Source organism: Hemitrygon akajei, unplaced genomic scaffold, assembly GCF_048418815.1.
Source record: "Hemitrygon akajei unplaced genomic scaffold, sHemAka1.3 Scf000063, whole genome shotgun sequence".
Taxonomy (NCBI): domain Eukaryota; kingdom Metazoa; phylum Chordata; class Chondrichthyes; order Myliobatiformes; family Dasyatidae; genus Hemitrygon; species Hemitrygon akajei.
In genome coordinates this window covers 3,582,168-3,607,746 of record NW_027331949.1, presented here as the reverse complement: position 1 = coordinate 3,607,746, position 25,579 = coordinate 3,582,168, and the positions used below count along the sequence as shown (strand labels likewise).

The 25,579-nt window shown below is 42.8% G+C and overlaps 2 protein-coding genes across 6 annotated transcripts in view; one reads left to right on the top strand and one right to left on the bottom strand.

Moving 5' to 3' along the window:
* Nucleotides 1–342: 342 nt before the first annotated feature.
* On the bottom strand, nucleotides 343–8,497 carry LOC140721861 (uncharacterized). Of its 3 annotated transcripts, none has more exons than XM_073036687.1 (3): nucleotides 8,450–8,478; nucleotides 6,200–6,506; nucleotides 343–4,587 (listed from the first exon to the last, which is right to left on the bottom strand). In XM_073036687.1, exon 3 carries the CDS (start codon nucleotides 4,181–4,183, stop codon nucleotides 2,792–2,794), a length of 1,392 nt encoding a protein of 463 aa, XP_072892788.1. In that variant the 5' UTR covers nucleotides 4,184–4,587; nucleotides 6,200–6,506; nucleotides 8,450–8,478; the 3' UTR covers nucleotides 343–2,791. The 3 variants fall into 3 exon arrangements, with proteins under 3 accessions (XP_072892788.1, XP_072892790.1, XP_072892789.1); XM_073036689.1 differs by having other exon boundaries at nucleotides 6,402–6,506; XM_073036688.1 differs by lacking the exon at nucleotides 6,200–6,506 and having other exon boundaries at nucleotides 8,450–8,497.
* A 1,231-nt stretch (nucleotides 8,498–9,728) lies between these two features.
* LOC140721851 (uncharacterized) overlaps nucleotides 9,729–25,579 on the top strand; it is a 34,495-nt gene continuing 18,644 nt past the window's right edge. The window contains exons 1-2 of one of the 3 annotated variants that reach the window (XM_073036663.1): nucleotides 9,729–9,748; nucleotides 16,089–16,256. The gene's annotated coding sequence lies outside the window, so the exon portion shown is untranslated. Of the gene's footprint in view, nucleotides 9,749–15,044; nucleotides 15,125–15,565; nucleotides 15,727–16,088; nucleotides 16,257–25,579 lie in introns of those variants that run through there. The other 2 variants (XM_073036661.1, XM_073036662.1) reach the window with 2 other exon arrangements.

The following is a 25,579-nucleotide window of genomic DNA, read 5'->3' as shown; positions in this document are numbered from 1 at the left end:
GTGCTGGAGGGGCTCAGCATGTCAGGAAGCATCTATGGATGGGAATCAACATTTTGGGCCAAGACCCTGCATCGAGACTCTTGATACCCACGTATCTGGAATATCAAGAAGCAAAGAAAATAGGAAGTAGCGCAAAATAGGGAAAACCTTTCACAAAATTTAGTTCAAGGCTTAAAAAAAACCTGCCAGAGCTCAATAGTTAACAAACACAACAAAGGCAATAAACACGTCCATCAACACTGACATTGAATTATTTGTTATAAAAATATCTTGGTCCCATTTCAATCAGTAGAATTTGCAAAGATAGATAAGAACTTTAGAAAACTTTAGAAAAGACTATTTACACCCAAACCCACTTAGATTAACACTAGCTTGGACAGAAGGAGGAAGAGAAATAACACACATGAAAAAAAATCACACAACAGTCAGATAAAACTAAGTATATATTTTGATCAAAAATGAACAGGATTCAGCACTCCATGTGTGTATATGCAATCGTGATAAGAAATACAGACCAGAAGACTTAAATGAAAGGCCAACTCAGAAAAATGAATCACCACTATGGAAGAAAGCATTAACCAGTGGAATAATGAGTATGACCCTCCATGGGAGACATCCCAACAATCTGAGCAGATGAGATGCTGACAAGGAAGCATCGAGCACTCCACTGAGAGTTGGAGACCTATTCCCAGAAACAGAGGGGTTCCTTGTAGAAATACAGGACAAGGTGGTTAACAACATGAAAAAAAATCGAAAATACATAAAATACAAAAAAAAACAAAGCAGTAAGTGCAGAAAATGCCAAGAGAAACTAGACACAGTCCAACACATTCCAGGATTCTGCAGCAGTTGAACTCAATCTGATCACTTGTGCAGGTACAATCAAGTGGTAAATATCATTCACCAACATCTTACTTTAAAATACAAACTCATGAATGACCTTCATCAAGGCACCATAAATTCAAGCCTGATCCAGTTTTAGAGATAAAATCTAACAAATTATATGATAATCAATACATTATGTCAGATAGAGAATACATAGGAATTCCTGATGAAGGGTCTTGGCCCGATACGTTGGCTGCTCTTTTCTCACGGATGCTTCCTGACCTGCTGCGTTCTTCCAGCATTGTGTACGTATTCTTTGATACACAGCATCTGCAGTTGTATTTTTGTATTATGTCAGATAGGACAATCCATAATAATTATCCAGATATAATATTACAGGATAAATAAGCAGGAACAACTCCCTCAATAGATAAAACCATTCCCAACACACAAATGTTCCTTGACCAGCGAAGCACCTCACCACAGCTATTGTTTGCATTATCAGACAACCAAAAGATTTTCTCTGTCAATCAGCTTCCAAATATTGCTAATCTGTCAAATGTTGCCACGCCCTGCTGATTCCCTTCTCCTGATCATACATTCTTACACCAACCGTCGTCCAGAGCCCCAAACTCTGCCCTGTGCAGACCCGCCTCTGGTTTCTGACCCTGCTTCGTTTCCCATTCTGCTTTCAGTCTTTAGAGGACAGTGGTGTTTTCTTAAGCAGGGAAAATTACCCAGAATGTGGAAATGAGCCCTGAATAAGGAGATTAACTACGAATGGCATTCTTCCTCAGCTCAGACATTAGAGGGCCGAAGGACATCTCAGACAGAACTGCAGTCAGCTCGACTTCTTCAGTCTGCAGAAAATTCAAGGGAAACCTCTTCACCCACTGTTTGGAACCCATCATGACAGAGAGCGAGAGGGGAACAACAGGGGAGGATTTAAAAGGACTGTTGTGGAACAGAATCCCTGGCAGTGTCCAGCCAGCCTGAGTTGACTCACACTAGGTGAGTTATAAATTCACTAAGTACCGGAGACAGAGTTCAAAATAGAATAGATTTATTTGTCTCCGATCCAGAATATTAAACTCCAGTCCCATTAAAGGTGAATATGCAGCAGAAGGAACTCCTCCCATGCCCAGTGACCAGGGTGCAGAACTGGGTGTGGTGAGCAGCAGCAATAATTGCAGAGTTCAGCACCGACAGTCACTCTCAAAATTACATTCAGCAACAGTGATAGACAAATATCCAACATGCAGCTCATTGAAACTTTCTCCCCAGTGTGAACCCGGTAGTGTGTCATAAGTGTAACATGCTGCAAGGTTTCACTGCTAATGTAATGGCCTCTATGTAATTTTTCACTGCTGAGGTAAAGGTTTCTCTGTAGCAGCAATGTTTAGGTTAAAACGAGGGATAAAAGTGTTTGGAGTGCGGGGCTATCCAATGGCAGCAATGTTCTTTCTTGTGAGTCTGGAAGAGAGATTTTCGTGGTCTTTTGATGGGGAGAGATGAGAAAACTCGAATGGTGAGAGTGAGCCCTTTCTCTTTTTTTTGTTTATTTCACTAACTATATAGTCAAAGTAATAATTATAAAGCTCAATTGTTTAATCGTATATTGTGTACCATTTGTTATTTCAGGGTACTGATTTGTAACAGGGGACACCATGCAGCATCCACCCAAACGAGATTCCTTACATTTGGCTGGGCCACTGGGCTATCACCCCCTATATTAAGCTGCTAGCCAAAGTGAGAGTTACATGAAGTTTAATGACTGAGTAAATTGCTTCCCACATTCACAGCAGGTGAATGGCCTCTTCCCAGTGTGAACTCAATGATGCACATTTGGTTGATTTGACTGAAAGAATCTCTTCCGAAAGTCTGAGCAGGTAATTGGCCTCTACCCAGTGTGAAATTACTGTTGTCTCCGTAGTTGAGATGACCAAGTGAATCCATTCCCACAGTCTCAGCAAGTGAACGGCCTCTCCCCAGTGTGAACTCGCTGATGTACTTTCAGCTTAGATGAGCAAGTGAATCCCTTCCCACAGTCTGAGCAGGTGAATGGCCTCTCTCCAGTGTGAACTCGCTGATGTAACTTCAGTTTAGATGAGCAAGTGAATCCCTTCCCACAGTCTGAGCAGGTGAACGGCCTCTCCCCAGTGTGAACTAACTGGTGTGCCTTTAGTGTGTATGACTGAGTGAATCCCTTCCCACAGACTGAGCAGATGAACGGCCTCTCCCCAGTGTGAACTGACTGGTGTCTCAGCAGCTGAGATGACAAAGTGAATCCCTTCCCACAGTCTGAGCAGGTGAACGGCCTCTCCCCAGTGTGAACTCTCTGATGTACCTTCAGTTGGGATGAGCAAGTGAATCCCTTCCCACAGTCTGAGCAGATGAACGGCCTCTCTCCAGTGTGAACTCGCTGATGTACCATCAGTTTAAATGAGCAAGTGAATCCCTTCCCACAGTCCGAGCAGTTGAACGGCTGCTCCCCAATGTGAACTCGCTGGTGTACCAGTAGGTCGGATGACCGAGTGAATCCTTTCCCACAGACGGAGCAGGAGAACGGCCTCTCCCCTGTGTGAACTCTCTGATGTACCTTCAGTTGGGATGAGCAAGTGAATCCCTTCCCACAGTCCAAGCAGGTGAAAGGCCACTCCCCGGTGTGAACTGTCTGATGTACTTTGAGTTGGGATGAGAAAGTGAATCCCTTCCCACAGTCTGAGCAGGTGAACGGCCACTCCCCAGTGTGACCTCTCTGATGTACCTTCAGTTGGGATGAGCAAGTGAATCCCTTCCCACAGTCCGAGCAGGTGAACGGCCTCTCTCCAGTGTGAACTCGTTGATGTACCTTCAGTTTAGATGAGCAAGTGAATCCCTTCCCACAGTCCGAGCAGGTGAACGGCCTCTCTCCAGTGTGAACTCGCTGATGTAACTTCAGTTTAGATGAGCAAGTGAATCCCTTCCCACAGTCTGAGCAGGTGAATGGCCTCTCTCCAGTGTGAACTCTCTGATGTACCTTCAGTTGGGATGAGCAAGTGAATGTCTTCCCACAGTCCGAGCAGGTGAACGGCCTCTCTCCAGTGTGAACTCGTCGATGTACCTTCAGTTTAGATGAGCAAGTGAATCCCTTCCCACAGTCTGAGCAGGTGAACGGCCTCTCTCCAGTGTGAACTCTCTGATGCACCTTCAGTTGAGATGATTCATTGAATTCCTTCCCACAGTCTGAGCAGGTGAATGGCCTCTCGCCAGTGTGAACTCGCTGATGTACCTTCAGTTTAGATGACCGAATGAATCCCTTCCCACATTCTGAGCAGGTGTACGGCCGCTCCCCTGTGTGAACTCGCTGGTGAGCCATTAGTCAGATGACCGAGTGAATCCTTCCCCACAAATACAGCAGATGACCAGCCTCTGCCCAGTGTGAACTGACTGGTGTGTCCACAGGTGGGATGACCGACTGAATCCCTTCTCACACACAGAATAGGCAAATGGCCTTTTCCAGTGTGAACTCGCTGATGTACCTTCAGTTGAGATGACCGAGTGAATCACTCCCCACTGTCTGAGCAGATGAATGGGTTCCCCCGTGTAAAATGACTGGTCTGTCAGTCGGTCAGATGATGGAGTAAATCGCTCCACGTAGTCTGAGCAGGAAGGATGATCGATTGAATCCCTTGCTCCACTTCTTAAATATCTGGACAGAGACAGCAAAACTGGTGTGTTGTGTTCGAGATTCCTGCAGACAAATTCCTTTTCATTTTTAACCTGTAAAAAGATTTATTAAATCCATCAATGGGTGTAGGACAACATTTCAGATAAGATCACTTGATTTCCTAAGGTGTGATCTGGCATCACTCTGTTACAATGAGTTTCAACCCAAGTTGGAGTGAGAAGTCATCTTCTAACTTGGCACAGTGCTGGTATCTGGAATGACCATCAAATTCTCTGATGCTCTACCTCTCTCTGTAAGAATGGGGCATTTCTGCCATCCCCAATATGTGACCTGGCTCAGTTTGTCTCTGTCCATTGGTATTATTCCCTGTTCCCACTGAGCTGCATGGGAGCCTGGCCCCACAGTAACTGAAACACTCTGGGAATAATACTCTGGTTATCCATGCGATCAATGCCGCTCATCATCTTATACACCTAAAAAAGCTCTAAACATAAACAAGAAAATTATACATCGTTTTGAGGATTTGTTGTAAGTATACAATATTATGAGGGTATAGATAAGGTAAATGCAAGCAGGTTTTCCACAGAGGTTGGGTGGGATGAGAACCAGAGGATCATGGGTAAGAGGGAAGGTGAAAATTTAACGGAAACATTTGGAAAAGCTCTTTACTGAAATGGTCATGAGAGAGTGGAATGAGATGCCAGCACAAGTGGTGAAAATGAGCTCAAATTCACCATTTAAAAGATGTTTGGATGGGAGCCTGGATGGTAGGGATATGGAGGGTGATGGTCCCAGTGCAGGTAGTTGCATAAGGCAGCTTAAATCTTTTTTTCAGCATTGGCAGGATGGGCCAAATAGCCTGTTTCCAAACTGAACTTCTCCATGATTCTATGACAGAGAAGCTGGCCAAACTTGTTTGGAAGGGAAAAGTTAGGACTGACAATGGAGCAGCAATGTCTGGAGATTCTGGGAGCAATTCAGGAACTGAGTGATCGATACATCCCAAAGAAGTGAAAGCATTGGAAGTGCAGGAGGACACAACCATGGCTGAAATGAGAAGCCAAAGCCAACATAAAAGCCAATGAGAAGGCAAACAAAAGAGCAAAAACTATTGGGAAGCTTTTAGAAACCAACAGAAGACAACCAAAAAATAAGTCAAATGAGCTCAGGGCATGAAATTATGATATTGTAGTCATTAATGAGTCTTGGTAGCACCCAACAGTCTGTGGCATTTGGAGGAACACAATATCTCTTGAAAACCAATGTTGCCTGCACCAGTTACACTTCAACATTTATTTTGACAAGCACATGCACACTCTACATTCTCAAAACTTCACCTGAACAACTGCCACTTACCAAGTACTCCTTTGCCAGAAAATGGCCTTACCCAAGCCACATTTCTTAGATCCTTTCTGATACCATCAATATTGACCTTTCTCCAACTTAGAATCTCAACCCATGGTCCAGACCTCTCTCCTTTCATCTTTACTTGGAAACTCATGGCCTTATGATCACTAGACACAAAGTGTTCCCATACACTAATTTCTGTCACTAGCCCTGGATCAGTTCCTAATAGCTTTTTGCACACTTCTATGTCTGGAATTCTATGAACTGATTAAGGGCATATTTGAGAAACTCTACCCCATCTAGTCCTCTTACACTATGGAAGTCCCAGTCAATACATGGAAAGTTAAAATCACCTACTATGTCAACTTTTGTTTCTTGGCATAGTCCGTGATCACTCGACAAATTAGTTCCTCTCAATCCCTCAGACTGTTGGGTGCAACCAAGTCCCGGTAATGGCTACAATATCATAATTCCCTGTCCTGAGCTCATCAGGCTTTCCTATGATAATTCTTGCATTGTGAGATACACAGCTCAGGACAGTCTTCACACCATGCTCAACCTCTTGATTGATGACTTTGTCTGAGGTCTGAACATCTGTCCGATGTCAAAACAAACTCTCTGGGACAGCTTCTTCCACCAGTCCATCAGACTGATTAATTCAATGCTGAAATGAATTAAACATTGCACATTTAATGGAGATGTAACATAAAGATTTTTACTCCTCATGTATATGAAGGTATAAGTAAGAAAATCAATTCAATTCACCCTCTCCAGTATCTGTTCTGGCATTCTGGCCCATACCCCTTGAAACTTTAGTTTAACCTCCAACCCCACACCCAACTAGCAGTAGCAAGCCTCGCCCCTAGGATATTAGTCCCCTTCTAGTTCTATTCCCCTAACTAACAAATCCTGTATCACAACTTTGACATTCCACTGCCAGCTAATTCCCTCCAACACTTTCTAAAGTGGACCACCTATTATTGTGGGGGATGGCCACATAAGTACTCTATGATGCCTATTTAACATCGTTCCCCTTCCTAACTTTCACCCAGTTTCCTGTGTCCTGCAACCTTGGGTGTAACACCTCTCTTCATGTCATATCTATCACCCCCTCTGACTCCCGGATGATCTGGAATTCATCCATTTCCAGTTCCAACTCCTTAAAGTGCACGATTACAAGCTGCAGCTGGAAGCACATCTTGTAGGTGAGGGTGTCAGGGACACTGGAGGTCTCTTCACCTTCCCACCAGTCCCTTCTGATTTGTGAAGACCAGTATGTGCAAAAATCTTATGCTGTGCAATTTTGACCCAGTGACAGCAACATGTGAACACTGAATTTTATATAGAGAGATATTCATTTTAACAGCTAGCAAATCAATGTCAATAAGAACTTTTATCTCCTCTGGGTTTGATCGAGTTCATCTGCACTCTCACACAACCTATGTAGCAGGCCTATAGTGGATAATTAAGGATTTTCTCATCAGAGCATTTGGACACCATCCATATGTGATTTGCTTGCTGATCAACGCTTTAAAAAGTCAAATTTCCAAATATCACTCCACTTCTTCTCACTTGCAAATTCTCCAGCAACTTCGACATCACTACAATACACGCAGGTAACACCAGTTTTTGCACTGTACGTAAATATTCCCTCTGAACCCTCCCCCAGCTGACAGACAGTGCTGAATTCATTGACAGCAATGCCAATGAATATGAAGGGAAGGGCAGTAGTCTGTCTCACTGGAGTCTGGCACATTTGTGATGTGAAAGCTACTTGATGCCCAGGGCAAAGGCGTTTGATATCATTATGTACCAAGAGAAAATGGGACAAAACATGTACTCAAGGTCCAGAGCAAGAGGAGGTAGAACAAGCAACAAACACAAAATGCTAGAGGAACTCAGCAGGCCAGGCAGCATCTATGGAAAAGAGTACTAATGCTGAGTTCCTCCAGCATTTTGTGTGCGTTGCTTGGATTTCCAGTATCTGCAGATTTCCTCTTGTTTGTGAGTATATAGACATCCGCTAGTCTCGTGAGACTATGGATTTGCGCCTTGGAAGGTTTCAAGGGCGCAGGCCTGGGCAGGGTTGTATGGGAGGCCGGCAGTTGCCCATGCTGCAAGACTTCCCTCTCCACGCCCCCGATGTTGTCCAAGGGAAGGGCACTAGGACCCATACAGCTTGGCACCGGTGTCGTCGCAGAGTGATGTGTTGTTAAGTGCATTGCTCAAGGACACAACGGGCTGCCTCAGCTAAGGCTCGAACTAGTGACCTTCAGATCACTTAGCCACGCGCCAAGTGGATAAGTGTTTGTAATTGGAGGTAGAACAAAGGTGATTTTCTCAACTGGTGAGGGAAACGATTTTGTTCCCTTTCTCCGAGTTCCCAATCCTTGCATTCAGATAGCTGGAGCTCAGCTCTGTCTGAGAGATCCATCGGCTCCCATTCCCTCATCAGACGGAAGCTCCCCGGGGCTGGTGTACGGGTCGTGGGGCTGGAGAGATGGAAGAGGGCAGGACTGTCCCGGGATTGCGGGGTGCAATGTTGGGAACTCAGAGCAATTGTCCCGAGGTCGGAGCTTAAGATGTCTCACGGAGAATCGCTCTTACCTGCTTCCGACATTTTCCTGGGCTTTTTGTGTACTGCGCGCATGCGTGATATTCGGGGACCGCAACAGCCCTGACGCCTGCGCATTTTGATCGGTGCTTCACTGGTAATCACGCTGCAGTTAAAAGTTTCTGCATGTACTGGTTCAATGTCCATACCTCAGTTTTTTCTGTGTGTATAGAAAACTCAGCAGTTGTTATAATGCAGAAAGCGGCTCCCATAAGAATATAATCAATATCAACATGTACCTAATGGCAAAGTACAATCCTCTTACAAATGCAGAAATGCAGACAAGAGATTCTGCAGTTGCTGGAAATACAGAGACGCACACACACAAAATGCTGGAGGAGCTCTGCAGTTCAGGCAGCAACTAAGCACAGTCTGGCCATGCTGAAGGGAGTCGGCCGAAACGTTGTCTATTTATTCCTCTCCACATTTGCTGCCTGATCTGTAGATTTCCACCAGTATTTTGCAGAAATTAACCAGGTTTTTTCGATCAACCGGTTTCCAAATGTTTCTAATCTTTCATTTTTAGCCACATCCTGCTGATCTGATTCCTCCTCCTCCTGCCCTTACACTTCCTCCCTCACCACAATTCAGGGCCCCAGACAGTGTCGACAGTGAGGCGACACTTCACCTGTGAGTCCGCCGGTGTGGTATACTGCGTCCGGTGCTCCCGGTGTGGCCTTTTATATATTGGTGAGACCCGACGCAGACTGGGAGACCGTTTCTCTGAACACCTACGCTCGGTCCGCCAGAAAAAGCAGGATCACCCAGTGGCCACAAATTTTAATTCCACGTCCCATTCCCATTCTGATATGTCTATCCATGGCCTCCTCTACTGTCAAAATGAATCCAAACTCAGGTTGGAGGAACAACACCTTATATACCGGCTGGGTAGCCTCCAACCTGATGGCATGAACATTGACTTCTCCAACTTCCGTTAATGCCCCTCCTCCCCTTCTTACCCCATCCCTGACATATTTAGTTGTTTTCCTGTTCTCCATCTCCCTCTGGTGTCCCCCCCCCCCCTCCTTTCTTTCTCCTTAGGCCTCCCGTCCCATGATCCTTTCCCTTCTCCAGCTCTGTATCACTTTCGCCAATCACCTTTCCAGCTCTTAGCTTCATCCCACCCCCTCCGGTCTTCTCCTATCATTTCGCATTTCCCCCTCCCCCCAATACTTTCAAATCTCTTACTATCTTTCCTTTCGGTTAGTCCTGACGAACGGTCTCGGCCCGAAACGTCGACAGAGCTTCTCCCTATTGATGCTGCCTGGTCTGCTGTGTTCTACCAGCACTTTGTATGTGTTGTTGTTCACATTTTATTTACACGGCTGCGACTAAAGACTTACTGATTATTGTGTCCCTCCTGGCATTTGACGGTGGTAAACTCAGAGTCAGCAATGATATTGATCCTCAGGAGTAGGTGATTAGGCTTTTTCATTGGAGATCGATAAACTGCCGGTAGTGTGTGTCTGGATGAGTGGCTCGTTTTCAGATTGGAAGGAGGTAGCGTCTGAAGTACCCAGAGATCAGTCCCTAACCACAGTTGTTCACAGTTTAATGTCCTGGCGGAGGCAGCGAGATGTGAGTTATCCCAGTCTGCTGGTGACGCAGAAAGAGTGGAGTTGGGGTAGGGGAGGCTATTCACATGCAATTTTGTAGCTTTGCAATCAGTACATAGTGTACTGTGGTGCTGCAGTGGCTGGTTCCATTGCTGGGATCAGTGCACAGTCACTGTGGGCAATGAGGATTTTGTGAATAAAGCACCATTCTCCAATTTAGAATCTCAAGCCGCGGAGCAAGCCTATCGTTTGTATATTTAAGTTGTATTTATGGCATTGTGATAACCAGATACTATAGCCCTCCACGACCTCTCTATCCAGGCCTTTCAATATTCGACTTAATTTGTAAATTTGGCCACAGGCCCATCAATACTGTCATCCAATGCATTGACATAGAACGTAAACAGAAACGTTGCCAACTCAGGCCCTGTGGGCCTCTGGGGTTGTAATCTTAGGATTGCTGCCTACACCACGTGCTAGCGATGAAAGAATATCATGATCAGGCGTATTAATGTATGGCTGAGAGACTTGTGTAGGGCTTCAGATTCCTGGATCATTAGAGCCTCTTCCAGGGGAGGTACGACCTGTACAAAAAGGACGGGTTACACCTGAATACAAAGGGGCGCAATATCCTAGCAGCCATATTGAATAAAGCTGTTAGTGAGGGTTCAAACGAATTTGGCCAAGGGATGGGAACCGGAGTAATTGGGCTGAGGAAGGGGAAAACAGAAATAAATCAAAGATGGCGTGCAACAGAGATTATAGAAAGAACAGGCAGGAGATAAAGCTTAATCAAAGCCAGTGGCATGAGTTACAGGTCAATAGAATCATGGTTCAATTAAAACAGAAAGCAGCAAATACTGGACTGAGAGTGTTGTATTTGAATGCACGCAGCATCAGGAATAAAATGGACACTCTTGAAATCCAGCTACAGATTGGCAAACATGACGCTGTAGCTATCTGTGAAACTTGCCTAAAGAATGGCGGCCATTGGGAGCTGAAAGTCCAACGATGTATGGCGTACCTGAAAGAGAGGTGAGTAGGCACAGGAAGTGGTGTGGCCCTGTGTACAATATTAAATCATTGGAAGGAGATGACATATGATTGGAAGGTGTAGAGTCTCTATGGGTTGAATTAAGAACAGGGATGCGATGGTGCGGCTCTGTAAGGCACTCGTGAGATCACACAGACCATTGTGTGCAGTTTTGGGATCCTTATTTTAGAAATGATTTACTGGCATTGTAGAGGGTTTAGAGAAGATTAACTAGAATTATTCCAGCAATGAAAGGTTTACCATATGAGGAGGGTCTGACAGCTCTTGGGCTGTGTCCCCTGGAGTTCAGGAGAATAATAGGGATCTCATAGAAACATTCTGAATGTTAAAAGGCCTTTACAGATTAGATATGGCAAAGTAAATTTAAAATGGTAGGGCATACTAGGAGAAGAGGGCATGTCTTCAGAATTGAAGGACGTCCATTTGGAATAGAGATGCGGATAAATTACTTAAGTCAGTGGGTGGTAAATCTGTGGAATTTGTTGCCATGAGTGACTGTGGAGCCAAGTCATTGGGTGTATTTAAGACAGAGATAGATATGTTCTTGATTAGCCAGCGCATCAAAGGGTATGGGGTGAAGTCAGGGAAGTGGAGATGACTGGAAGAATTGGAACAGCCCATTATTGAATGACGAAGCAGACTCTGTGGGCCGAATGGCCAACTTCAGCTCCAATATTTTATGGTCTTATGGTCTATTCCACCGTTTCTCCCTGCCAAAGTGCAGCCAATATTTCTGGGTATATGACCCATTCATATGAGAATATAGTTTTTTCTATTTTTCTGAGCTTCTCATCAATGTGTGCAGTTTAGTTAAGCTTTGCTCCAGAATTTCCACACAATTAAAAGAGTTTAGTACAGTTTAATTTTTTATGTTGCACTACTTATATAACTTAACTATTTAATCTGTATATTATTGGAATTCGTAGTTGTTAAAATCTATTGTTTTATGAATGTCTCTGTCGCAGAGACAACAGATTTCATGACATATGCCGGTGCTATTAAACCAGATTCTGATATTGATATGGGAGATCACCTGATCCCAGTTACCGCAGATCGTAATGCGAGATCGAAGCCTTTTCCATTTATTTGCATTCCTCAGAAATGACAACAGTTCAGTTAAGTTTCCTTATGAGGTTCCAGAGCAGAAGCTCAGTCTGTCTAATGTTTCCAAACTATTAAAATGGGGAATTTGTTTATTCTTATCACGTACTGAGCTACAGTGAATAGCTTGCATGACGTACCATCCACACAGATCTATACATTACGACAGTACATTGAGCTGATATACGACAAAACAATGACGGTAACAAAGCATTATGGCTGCAGAGCAAGTGCAGTGCAGATTGACGTATGGTGCAGGGTCACGTCGAGTTACATGGTGAGGTCGAGTTCATTTTATCATTCATTTGCCTTATAACCACAGACAGAAAACCGTCCTTGAACCTGGTGGTACGCGCTTTAAGGCTTTTGTATCTCTTCCCCGCTGGGGGAGTCAGTTTGCAGCAAGAATATCCAGGTTGTGAGGATCTTTGAGTTCATATCCTGCTTTTCCGAGGCAGGGGAAGTGTAGGAAGAGTCCATGGAGGGGAGGCTTGTTTCTCTGATGTTCTCTGTTCCCCAAAGTTCTCTGCAGTTCCTTGCTGTCATGGGCAAAGCAGTAGCCATACGAAGGCGTGAAGTATCGACAAGAAGATCAGAGACCTCGGCCTTCACCCTGCCTTGTGTAGCTGGATCCTGGACTTCCTGTCAGATCGCCAGCAGGTGGTAAGAGTGGGTTCCTTCACCTCTGTCTCTCTGACCCTCAGCACACATACCCCATAGGGTTGTCTGCTTGGCCTCCTCCTTTACTCTCTGTGCACCCATGACTTATGTCGCCACCTACAGCTCCAATCTGCTAATTAAATTTTCTGACGACACTACACTAACTGGCCTAATCAGTCATCACCCCGACACAGTGGTGTCAAGAAAACAACCTCTCCCTCATTGTGTCAAAAACAAAGGAGCTGGTTGTGGATTACAGGAGGAATGGAGACAGGGACCAAATTCAACATTTCCAAGTCTGTTATTGCACATTTTAATATTGATCATGACAGAATGCGGTCATTTTATATTTTATATGCGGTTAATGACGTATTTATGGACTCCAGATTGTTACTGACAGAGAAACGTATAATTTGTGTTCTGTGTGTTATCTGAATGTACTTGTCTGCGATTGTGGTGAACTAGATATACCTGTCTGACTGCTCCTGTGGCTCCTCCCACAGACCCTGCTGACTGCCCCTGTGGCTCCTCCCACAGACCCCTGTATAAAGGCGACTGTGGCCTGCTGCTCTCCCTCATTTTCCCAGGATGTAGTGTTGTTCTTCAGTCAATAAAAGCCGATATCTCACTTCCTAAATCTCAGCGTGAGTTATTGATGGTGCATCAGCGATGCTGCCACAAGTCAGCGTTTCTCTGTACCTGTACCTTCCCGGACTTGTGCACTTGGCATTAAATTCAACAGCACCTGAGAAATCTCAGTGAGTTTTGATCAGTGATGATCATCTTTGCAGCTCGGTAGGTCGAATGTATAAGACAGTCCACTGTTAAATGCAAAACCCTGAACAGTGTTGATGATCAGAGGGATCGGAGACTCCAAGTTCATCGCTCCCTGAAAGAGACTGCACAGATTGATCGGGTGGTTAAGAAGGCAAATGGCATGGTTGTCTTTATTAGTCGAAGCAGTGAGTTCAAAAGTCGGGAAGTTTTGTTGCTGCTGATACGAGCCTGCGGTCGTACTGTGACTGTTTCTTTAAGAGCGCCGGCGTGAGGAGGCGGGACTATGACGTCAGTCACAGGCTGACAGCGCTAACTGTGGATTAACCATGAGAGAGAGAGAGAGCGATCTGCAGACAGGCAGTTGGCCAGTCTGAAGAGAGAGAGAGAGAGACTGGAAAAGCTGATAGCTTCAGTTTGTCGCAGCTGAGGCTTGGAACTCTCACAAGAGTGGGTTGATCATCGGTATAGGAAACCACAACAAATGTGTGTGGCTGTCACTTCGTATAATCCGTAGGAATGGATTGTGGAATATCTTGTGGTAACCCTTGCCTGGGTATGTTGTACGGTAACCCCTGGAAGACGGTATTCCTGTGACAGGTCACTTTCGCTGATAACTCGTATATGGACGTATTCAACGGATAAGAACTTCGTCGACGGTTATTTTGAAGTAACGGCCTTTTCTCTACGTTTCACCCGGGATTACAAATATCTCTCTCCCATCATTTATTCCGCGGATTACTGAATTTTCCTACTTTACCATCTCAAGACTCTAAGCTTTGTTCCCTCAGGCTCGATAGTTTGGGAGTTATATTTACACATATACACACATAACACTGTTAACTTTCCTTTATTTCGTTAAGTTATTATAAGTAGATCCTAATAAAGAAGTGGTTTTAACATCAAAACCAGACTCCAGTGTGAACTCTATTGCTGCTGGTTCGTTTCTAAAACGTTACAGTTCGTAACATAGTTTTATAAAACTAGTTAGGCTACATCCGGAGTATTTCATACAGTTCTGGTCGCACCCATTCTCGGAAGGATGTCGGGGCTTTGGAGAGGGCGCAGAAGCGGTTTACCAGGATACTGCCTGGATTAGAGGCATGAGATATAACGAGAAGTTGTACAGACTTGTGTTGTTTACTCCAGAGAGGCGCAGGCTAGGGTGAGACTGGATGGACGTTTATAAGATTACGAGAGGAATAGATGGAGTGGACAGACGATATATTTTTCCTGGGGGTGAAATGTCTAATGCATTTAGGGTGAGAGGAGATGTGAGTGGCAAGTTTGCTTCTTTCCACAGAGTAATGGATAGCTGGAGTCACAGCCGGGGGCTGGGGTCACGTGATCACATTTGCCCCTCCCATTTAACTGCAGATGGGCAGCATCTGTGCGTCGCTTCCGAGGCCCCGCCCTCCGGATGATGCACCAATCACGTTGCGCATGCTCACAGTCTCCAGGCGGGCGGTGTTCTGCGGATTCGGGACGACTGTCTGCGGGCCGAAGATATCACTTTCTCATCGGTGAGTATTGAGAGCGATCCCGAGCAGGGAGATCCGATGTTGGCTGTGAGCCCCGAACAGAGGGCCAATTACTCATTTAGTACCCAGTTACCTGGGCTCGTCAGAAATGTGCTGACTTCACTGAATCTGCATTGAACGATCCAAACTAGGAACCCAGGCTGTCTATTTCCGCAGAACTGAAAGGGGAGTCCCGCCAACAGGTCACGTGAGACTGTGTGCCGCAGATCTGCCCCGCCCCCCGCTTTGTGTCGCAAGATCACGTGGTGTGTTGCTAACAATGTTTACAAGAATAATCTCAGGAATGATCGGCTTTATGTATGAGGAGCATTTGATGGTTCTGGTCCTGTGCTCAATGGAGTTCAGAGGGACGGTGGGGGTGGTGGAGGGATGCATGGTTAAGTAAACCTTACGAATGCTGAAAAGCCTGGATACAGTGGACATGGAGAGGATGTTTCCATTAGGCGGAGAGTCTGTGATCTGACAGCACAGTCTCAGAATAAAGATGCTTCCCTTTAAAACTGAGATGAGAAAAACTTTTTGGCCAAAAGATGTCTGATCTGTGGAATTTGTTGTCACGGAGGTTGGTTGAGGCTGCCAGTTGGGTACGTTTATGACAGAGATTAATATATTGCTGATTGCTAAGTAGCTTCAGGGTTACAGGAGGAAGGCAGGAATATGGTGTTGGAATAAAAACCAGCCATGGTTGAGTGGTGGGGCAGACCAGATGGATCGAATCACCTAATTCTGTTCCGGTGTCGTATGTCTTACCATGACTGAATGATGGCTCCTTCTTATCCCATATCGTTTTGTGACATGTGAGGGACAATAAAAGATTGTTCATTGAGATCATTATATTTGCCTTCAGTGTTTATATTTCAATGAGTTTTGTTCTTAGTAACATTAAGCAGAAATGTTTGGTTCTCCTTTCTATTGTTAATGTGCTTCATTATCTTTCATATTAAAGTTAGACCTGAGGTGAGAGATTTATTGGAAGAAAAAACCCAACTGGAAGCAAACCACGACTGAAGACAGGGGAACATCAACAAGTGAACCAGCCCGAGAATTGTGAGCATTAACTGGAGAGAACCCATCTGACTCGGAGATTCCAGTGATTCAGTCAGGAGAAAGTTTGGTGAGTTTCATTTACTCAAACACATATCTGATACAAGATATTACATACCTGTACAAAGGAAGGTAGGAAATAGTTGGAGTGAGACTGAATGTGCCCAGAATAACCAGTTATGCGTCTGTCAGATCCAGTTGCAATCACTCCAGGTCTGGTAATGTGCTTCCAGCAGCCCAGCCCTTTAAAACCTCTCCCATTCTATGGAAGTTGAATCTGGAAAAAGTCACTCAGAGACCATATAAATACAAACTCTTTAATCCAAGCACCCGGGGCTTACTCAGTTAGTCGCTCAAACAGGAAGAGTCTATGACTGTTCCCTACTAACTACTAACCTACTAACTGACTAACAATTCCCCTTACACCACAGATATATCTGTCCAGATACCCACCACACAAGACAGGCTGGAGCCAAAGTTATTACTACATGACAGCCCCTAAAGACAAATTACAAAATATTCATAAAGGAACAGACTGAAGCTGTCCTATCTCTACACATGAGTGTACAAGGAGATAAGCATACTGAAACCCTAGCTAGCTACCCTCAAGAAATATGGCTCAGTATGACTTAGCACATCTGTTGCTCATCGGCAGTTTCTTTCAGAAAAACAGGCTGCTATTGTTTAACAAAGTGTTAATCCTTTTACATACTTTATCATTCCCTACTTTTGACCACTGCGTGATCAACAAAGCTGTAGTTTTTTATAGAGAAAGCAACCCAGTACAGCATTGACTTATCAGTAGGAAGAAACAGTGTACAACAGTTATTGTTACAATGATATGTACAATTATTAGACCATAATGCAATATCATGCCTCACATATTAACAAACAGGCCTTCAAATCCCACCATTTCGACCCTTCAGTGAACCCATGTAAATCCTGCCCTACTTTCTTGATGCTGTCAATCTCCTTGGCAGTGTGCTCGGAGAGGGATGTAATGTTAGTAGACTCATCAGGGATATAGGTGCAGTATTCTGTGTCACTAATAGCAAAGGTTCCCCCTTTCTCAGCTAGGATAAAATCTAAAGCCATACAATTCTGTATGACTGTTTGCCGGATTGCAATCATTTCAGTGGATATTTCTGTTACTTGGGCCTGTGTTTCTGTCAGGGCCCCTGCAGTATTGTGGCCAGCTCCTCAAGTGCTGTAGCCAAATTGATTATCTTTCATGAATTCCTGGCTACTCCATAGGAGAGAAAAGTGATCATCCAAAATCATTCAGTCACAGTTATTCCTCTCCACTGCTGGGCACCTGCAAGTATGGCCAGGATTCATTTTTCCCAGTATACCCTGACTGAACCACAGTTCTTTATCTCTCTTCCCCGGATGTTATTTGAGAAAGCCCAGGCTGAGAGTTCCTCACTCTGGTTGAGCGGGATTACTGACATTGGAATCGTAGTTTTACCATGCTGCAGAATTTTGACACAAACCCAGCAGGCCCCTAGTTCTACCTGTTTGGCATCGGTGTGACAGAGAGACAGAAAGGTGTTAACATGGGGGCCCCCGGATGCTGGTGTGAGCCCTCTCAAAGACATAAACACGAATACCACTATCAACCAAAACATTTTCCTTTAGTCAGAGAGAGTCCTTCTACTCAGTTCCTTCAGTAACACTTCTGCAGTCTGTTCAATATATCCAACGAAATTGCCCCTTCAGTTTCATGGCCGTGAGAGTGGTCAGTAACACCTGATATGATCCTCTCCACCGAGGTCCGAGTTTCCCTCAATCTCAGTTCTTGGTCAGGACAAAATTCCCAGGTTCTTTGAGGGGATAGTCACTCCTCTCTGCAGGGTAATTCTCTTACTTGTAAGCCTGTCATACCTGTGAATGTAATGCTTCAAAAATTTTGGTTAGTTGGCATATATATTTCCCCATCCCTTCCCCTAGGGTATGCATATCCGATTTTGCTGGTAGACTTTCTGGGAGCAATGGTGCACAAGTTTTAGGTCCCCAGGGTGTTCTCATGGGCTGTCCATAAATGATTTCAGCTGGTGACAACCCTGGAATTGTGCTTGCCAGGTGAGTCCTGTCTCCACTGTTCGTTTGGCCAATTTAATCTTCAGAGTGCCATTGGCTCTTTCCACTATGCCAGCAGCCATACTGTGGTGTACACAGTGGAATTATTGCCTGATAGCTAGTTTGTTACATACCTCTTTGTTCACTTTCACCACCAGTGTGGGCCATTGTCAGAGCTCAGCATCTCTGGCAGGCTGTACCTGGGAATTATTTCCTGTAATAATACCTTCACAACAGTCATAGCCGTATTAGTGGTCATTGGAATAGCTTCAAACCATCTACTAAACACGTCTAAAATAACTGAGCAGTATCTATAGCAATGTACTCCAGGCAATTCAATAAAATAAACTTGTAGACAGGAAAAAGGTCCACCTGTCAAGGGAGTCGTACCTAGTGTGCAAGGTACAGGTTACCACCCATTCCCTCCTTTCCCAGTTGTGTATAATTATGTATATAATTGACCAATATTGGTAAAAACTGTGTAGGAACACAAACCTGTCCCGCTGGGGTGATCCAAAAACCTAGATTGGGGTCTTTCTGGCACCCCATCTGGGATAACAATTTGTGCTCCTCTTCAGAGGCGTCCCACTGACATACGTACTTCCCACATGTCTGGCAAATCTGTTCTGCTTAAGTCACGGAAGGTTGCTTGACAGGTGCCTGAGGGGACTAAAACTACTGGGATTGTGCCGCATTTTTCGCTGTCTTATCTGCTAAAGCATTGCCTTTAGTGACCCAGTTGGACATGTGGGTGTGGGCCACACATAGAATAATAGCCAAAACTCGAGGTAGCTGTAGAGCGGTGAGTAAGTTGTTTACAAAGGTAGCATTACTAATGGGGTGGCCAGAGGAAGTCAGGAATCCCCATGTTCCCAGAGAGCCCCGTAGTCAATTCCAAAACCATAACGGGAGTGCGTGTAAACGTTCGCACTTTAGTCTGTTGCTAGGATACAGGCACGAGTCAGAGCAAACAGCTCTGCCTTCTGGGCGGAGACAGCCGCTTCAAAAGAGACCTGCTCAATTACTTCAGTCTGTCATTATCACATAGACAGAATATTGTTTCCCTGCTGGATCCACAAAAGAGCTTCCATCCTCATAAAATGTTGCCTTGGGCTTGAGGGGGTATTGCGGAATGGATGGGAGAGTCTGTCCTTCTTTCACAGTGATACAGACAGGGGGGCAGTTGGTGCAGCCGACTTCATGGCCTGAAATTGCACAGAGATAGAGTACAACGTCTTGGGTTCGGTCACTATTAAAAGAGTTTCTTACCAGATGTCCTGTCTTCACCTCAGACTCCTTCCAATGTCGGAGTTGGCTCTTGCCAGTCTCCATCGGGAATCACCAGTCCTGTCTGTCACCAAAGGAAATCCGGAATTTCGGCCAGTAATGCACTGCCCTCTCTTCCGTTAACCTCTCCAAACACCGTAACTGGGCACATCTGTCCATTGAGTAGTGCAAAATATTGGCTTTCCTCAGTTGAGCACCCCGTAGGGTCAAAGAACCATAGAACCATAGAACATTTACAGCTCAGAATCAGGCCTTTTGGCCCTTCGTGGCTGCGATGAACCATTTTTCTGCCTAGTCCCACTGACCTGCAACTGGCCCATATCCCTCTATACATCTCTCATAGCACAGAGTCACATGAGATTCGGCTGCTGGCAGAAGGGGTTAAAACTCAGTGGAGTCCAGATTAAGTGCCCAACACTGGGGGGGGGGGGGGGGGGGGGGGTGGTCAGTAACTGGGGAAGATGTCGGTTGTTCACTGGTCCCAGGGTGATATCCTTGTCCACACAGAGAATCTCGACTTCTAACGGACAGAGCAAGTCTCTCCCAGGTAGATTACACCCCGACTGGTGGTGACTGTAAATGAAACCTCTCACTGTTTCCCCTGGAATTCCACCAGTAGTGGCTGGGTACTATTTCCTGATCGAGAATGGTTGTGGTTGCCCCCATATCAATCATAAACGAAATTGTAATTCCAGCAACTTGCAATGTTACATTGGGCTCTTCCTGACGGGAGGTACTCACGGTAGGAAGCATCCTTGTTTGTCAATTTCTAAATGGGTTGTTGTCCCCACCTGTCCCTTGGTAGGCTTTTGTTCCCATTTCTGATCCCCAGTTATAGCCCGCTCGCGTTCTTCTTTTTCGCTGAACATATTCACCTTTAATATTAGTTCCCTTTGGAGTTGATCAAGATTCGAAGGTCGGGTCCCAATAATTTGTCAAAGCTCATTGCATTCGATTTTGGTCATTGTCAGGCCAATCTATATTATTTGTTTTAATAGTGTTGGCTAACTTAGTTGGTAAGCATTGGAGCAGTAAGGCATTAAACTGGGGGGACGGATTCCCATCATTAAGGGCTTGGTCTCCTGTAGAAGTTCCGTAGCAGGCCACAAATCACTGCTAGTAGTCTGGTCCCTATTTCCCCAGGCTTAGGTTTGCATTCAAGCACTCTAGTGATGTTTACAGGTTGCTGGTGAGCCCTTTCCAAGGCTTGAATGACCTGGTCTGTCTGTTCATTCTCATTATGGTTTCCCGCCTGTAACTCCAGACAGGTTTGGTATCTCAATTCTGCCTTCCATTTCCGCCCCTCATCAGCTGAGAGAATCAAGCAGCAGAGACCAAATAAATCTTGCAGGGTTGCATTAAACATTTGTGTAGTACTGCAGACATACTGAGCAAACTGTGCTGGTTTTTCTTTTATATCCGTGGTCTGATTCACAATCACTATCAACTCTTGAAGCTTCCAGGGTGCATACACAGTAATCACTGTGGACTGACCCTTCTCCTGCTCATAGATTGGGCAGCATTCAGGAGGGCAATTGTCTTTGTGGAGCCATTAACTCTGAGGTTTTATTGGATTCTTCCCTACCTGTCTCAGAATAATTCTCGGTATTCCCTTTCTGGATCTCAGTGTATAGGGACATCCCACTCCCTGTGCCACTGTTTCACCCGAGCAGCCACCGTATCTGAGCACTGGGAGGATTGTGGTTCAGGAGCACTGGGTGCACTTGGCTCCTGGTAAGGTGGGGGGAGTACGGTAGGTGCCCACTCCTCATCATTGTCACTGTCCTCAAACAGGGTCGGTATGCCAGACATGGGTTCGGGATCCCTTGTTTCCCTATCAGTTCAAACTTCAGACTGATGTTCCTGCCCTTCTCTTCTATCTAGGCTGGCCTTGGTTTGCTTACGTTGTTTTTCCTGCTCTCATTTTCGGCACCCATCCAGTCATTCACACTATCATGCTTTCATGCTTTTAGTGTCTCCCAACCTTTGGCATTCCTTCTGCAGTACATACCTCTATCCTTTTGTCACATGCATTATTCCTCCAACTTTCTTCTATCCACAGTTCATTTTACATATCTAATTTATTGTTTGCTCTCATGAGGTAATATCCCAGTTTCCCCCCACACCCCCCAGTGGCTACATTTTGTTCCCCAATTTCTTATTCTCTGCAACATTCGCAATTCTTTTTCCTTGTCTGGAAAACTCTCACACATATTGTGTAGGGCTGCTCCTGGCCCACTTGTATCAATCGACTGCAATTGACCCATGTCTCTATGTAATTTACCCGGCACAAAGCCTCCTGCTCAATTAAAAGTGGAGTGATGTTTGTAATTTAATTTCATTCAAAAATCTTTTTTATTAATTATTTTTGAAGATCAACAAAAAAAGATTAATTAAGGCAATATGTCATTATGTACAATAAAGAATTAAATTAGCAAATGACTGATTAACAAAGCTAAGCAATATATCAATAACGAAAAGAAAAAATAAAATGTGAAGAATATTTTTTGAAAGAAAAAAGAAGGAAATAAAAGGAACCCCTACCAACTAACTAACTGAAAAAAACCAAAAAAAACACAGGAAAAACCCATTGGGAGCACAACCCCGGAGCTTTCCATCATACAAGCTTCCATAATAAAAAAACAGCAATCCGCCAACTCAAGTCCATTTAAAGAAAAATCAGAAGGAAACCATTTTAATTAACTCAAATCAGATGATAGTAGTGGACAAATGAACCTCAGCTTTATCAAAATCAAATCGAAGGATCAAAAGTTCGACCTGATTTTCTCCAAACTAAGACATAGCAACACCTGAGAAAACCATTATATCAAAGTTGGAGCAGAAGCATTTTTCCATTTCAACAAAATAGCCCTTCTGGCCAATAATGTAACAAATGCAGTTACATATTGGTCTGATGGAGAAATACCATGAATATATTGAGGGATTATACCAAATGAAACTGTCAATTTATTACATTGTGAATTATTTTTTAAAACTTTAGAATTTGTAGAGAAAATAGACTTCCAAAAATGTTTCAATACAGAACACGACCAAAACATATGTGTCAATGTGGCTGTGTCAGTTTTACATTTATCATACTGACTATAAGCGTTAGCAAACATTTGACAGTCTCTCCTTTGTCAAATAGTAATGATGTGCAATTTTAAATTGAATTAAAGAGTAACTGGCACAAATCGAAGAAGAGTTAACCAACTTCAAAATCCACAACCAATCTTCTGTTATAAAGGTCATGTTAAACTCTCTCTCCCAATCTTGCTTAATCTTAAGTGAAGGGCAATTGTGCTGTTGTAACAATAAATTATAATTTTTTCCAATAAAACTCTACACTAAAGGATTCATTTTTAAAATAATATCTAACTGGTCATAATCCTATATATATGGAAAATTACTTAATTATTTTTGTAAGAAGTGCCTGACATGAAGTTATTGCAGGAAGTGTGAATATGAGAGAGAGTATTTAGTTACTAATTTCTCAAAGGACATCAATCAGCCATCTTGGAACAGATCTGTGAAAGAATAAACTCCTTTATTCCCCAAACAAGAAAGGTAGGATCACTTAATGAAGGTTTAAGTAAATAATTTTGATAAATTAAATGAAAAAGTTTAATTTTTTTGAGATTAAAGAAAATATAACCAAAAACACATATAACATATATTAACAGCCCAATAATACATTCTTAAGTTAGGCAAAGCAAGACCTCCATCTTCTTTTAATTCTTGTAAATGATAGTTACCAATTCTTGGTCTGTTATTATTCCAAACAAAAGATGAAATAATAGAGTCAACCTGATCAAAAAACTTTTTAGTTAAAAAAATAGGGATATTTTGAAATACATATAAAAATTTTGGTAAAATCATCATTTTAACTACATGAATTTGGCTGGCTAATGAAAATGGAAGTGGATTCCAACTGCAAAATAATTGCTTCATAAAATCCGCTAAAGTAACCAAATTAGCTTTATAAAGGTCTTTATGATTTTTAGTAATAATAATACCTGAATATTTAAATGAGTCTGTAACTCTAAAAGGAATGTCATCATATATAGCAGAGAATCATTTACAGGAAATAATTCACTTTTATGAAAATTTAGTTTATATCTCGAAAACTTTACAAAATCATTTAATAGTTTAGATAAACTAGGAATGGATTCTTCAGGATTCAAAATATAAACTAAGAGATCGTCAGCATAAAGGGAGATCTTATGAACAGTTCCATTTAAGAGAATTCCATGAATATCTTTAGCTTCATGAAGTGCAATAACCAAGGCTTCCAGCTCCAGATTAAATAACAAAGGACTTAACAGACATCCTTGTCTCATACCCCGCGGGAGTCGGAAAAAAGATCTGCAATTATTAGTAATAACAGTAGCAGCAGAGCTTTAATATATCATTCTATTCCACTTATTAAAATTAGTACTAAAGTCGAATTTCTCTAAAACATTAAATAAGTATTTCCATTCAACTCTGTCAAATGCCTTTTCAGCATCAAGAGAGACAACACATTGGGGAGTCTTAGAAAAGGATGAATATATAACATTTAACAGTCTCCAAACATTAGAGAAGGAATAACAGCCTTTTACAAAACCTGTTTGGTCTTGAGATTTTTTCTAGCCATTATTTTTGAGAGAATTTTAGCATCCACATTTAATAATGCAATAGGTCTATATGAAGCACAGTCAGTAGAGTCTTTATCTTTCTTAAGAATAAAGAAATAGAAGCTTCTTAAAATACAGGAGGTATCTCTCCTATGAAAAAAAGAATCTTTAAGCATTTCCAACATATATGAAGAGAGCAATTTATAAATTTTTCAATTTATAAAATCCTACAGAATAACCATCCAGTCCAGGAGCTTTACCGGATTGCATTGGAAAAAATAGCTTTCTGAATTTCGCTTTCAGTAATAGGAGCATCAAGAGTTTGTTGATCTTCAACAGAAATTCGAGGAAAATCGATCTTTTGTGAAAAGGCATTTATTTTAGAAGAATCAACTGGAAACTAAGATTTATATTCAGCATAAAAATCATACAATTTTATTAATATCATAATTACATGTTAAACTACTATCTTCCTTACAAATTTTTAAAATTTGTCTTTTAGCTCTAGCTGCTTTCAATTTAGATGTTAATAGCTTACTATTTTAATCTCCAAACACATAAATATTTTTACAATTTAAGCAAATAGGCTAAGTTAATAATGAATTATATTGTGATTGGAGTTCAATTCTGTTTTGTCTGTTTCTCAAGCTTAGCTGAATAGGAGAATATCTGACCACACAAATATGCTTTAAATGTGTCCCATATAATCAATTTCAACACATCTCCCATATTATTAAAAAGAAAAATCTTTTATCTGAGTCTTAATAAATTTTCTGGAAAACGCTAAGGCAAATTTGCAATAACGACATCATTCAATTCAAATGCTAAGCTTAAAGGTGTATGATCTGAGAGAGCTGTAGCATCATATTCACATTTCTGGACTTTGGACAAAAATCGGGGATCAGCTATAAAGTAATTGATTCTGGATTTTTTTTTGTGAACATGTGAAAAAAAAAATAATCTCTATCGATAGGGTGTAAATGTCTCCAAATTTCAACCAGGCCAAAATCAATAAAAAAAAGAGTTATTAAGTGATGCAGAAAAGTGATGCAACCAATCAGAAGCCACTGATTGGTTGAACTCTTGTCAATCAAAGGATTTAAACAACAGTTGAAATCACCACCAACATATCACCATTAACAACATATATTCATTTAAATCCGGCAGTAAAGCAAATACATTTTTTTTAAAAAGAAGGATCATCTACATTAGGTCCATAAAGTTTAATCAGAGCAATTTTTCTATTACAAATTGTTCCTTTAACAATTAAAAATCTACCATTAATATCTGACACAATGTCTTCTTGGAGAAATAAAATAGTAGATTTAATAAAAATAGATACTCCGTTTGTTTTATTATGACAAGTAAAATGAAATTGAGGGCCCTTCCACATTTTTTTTTTATTTTTCTA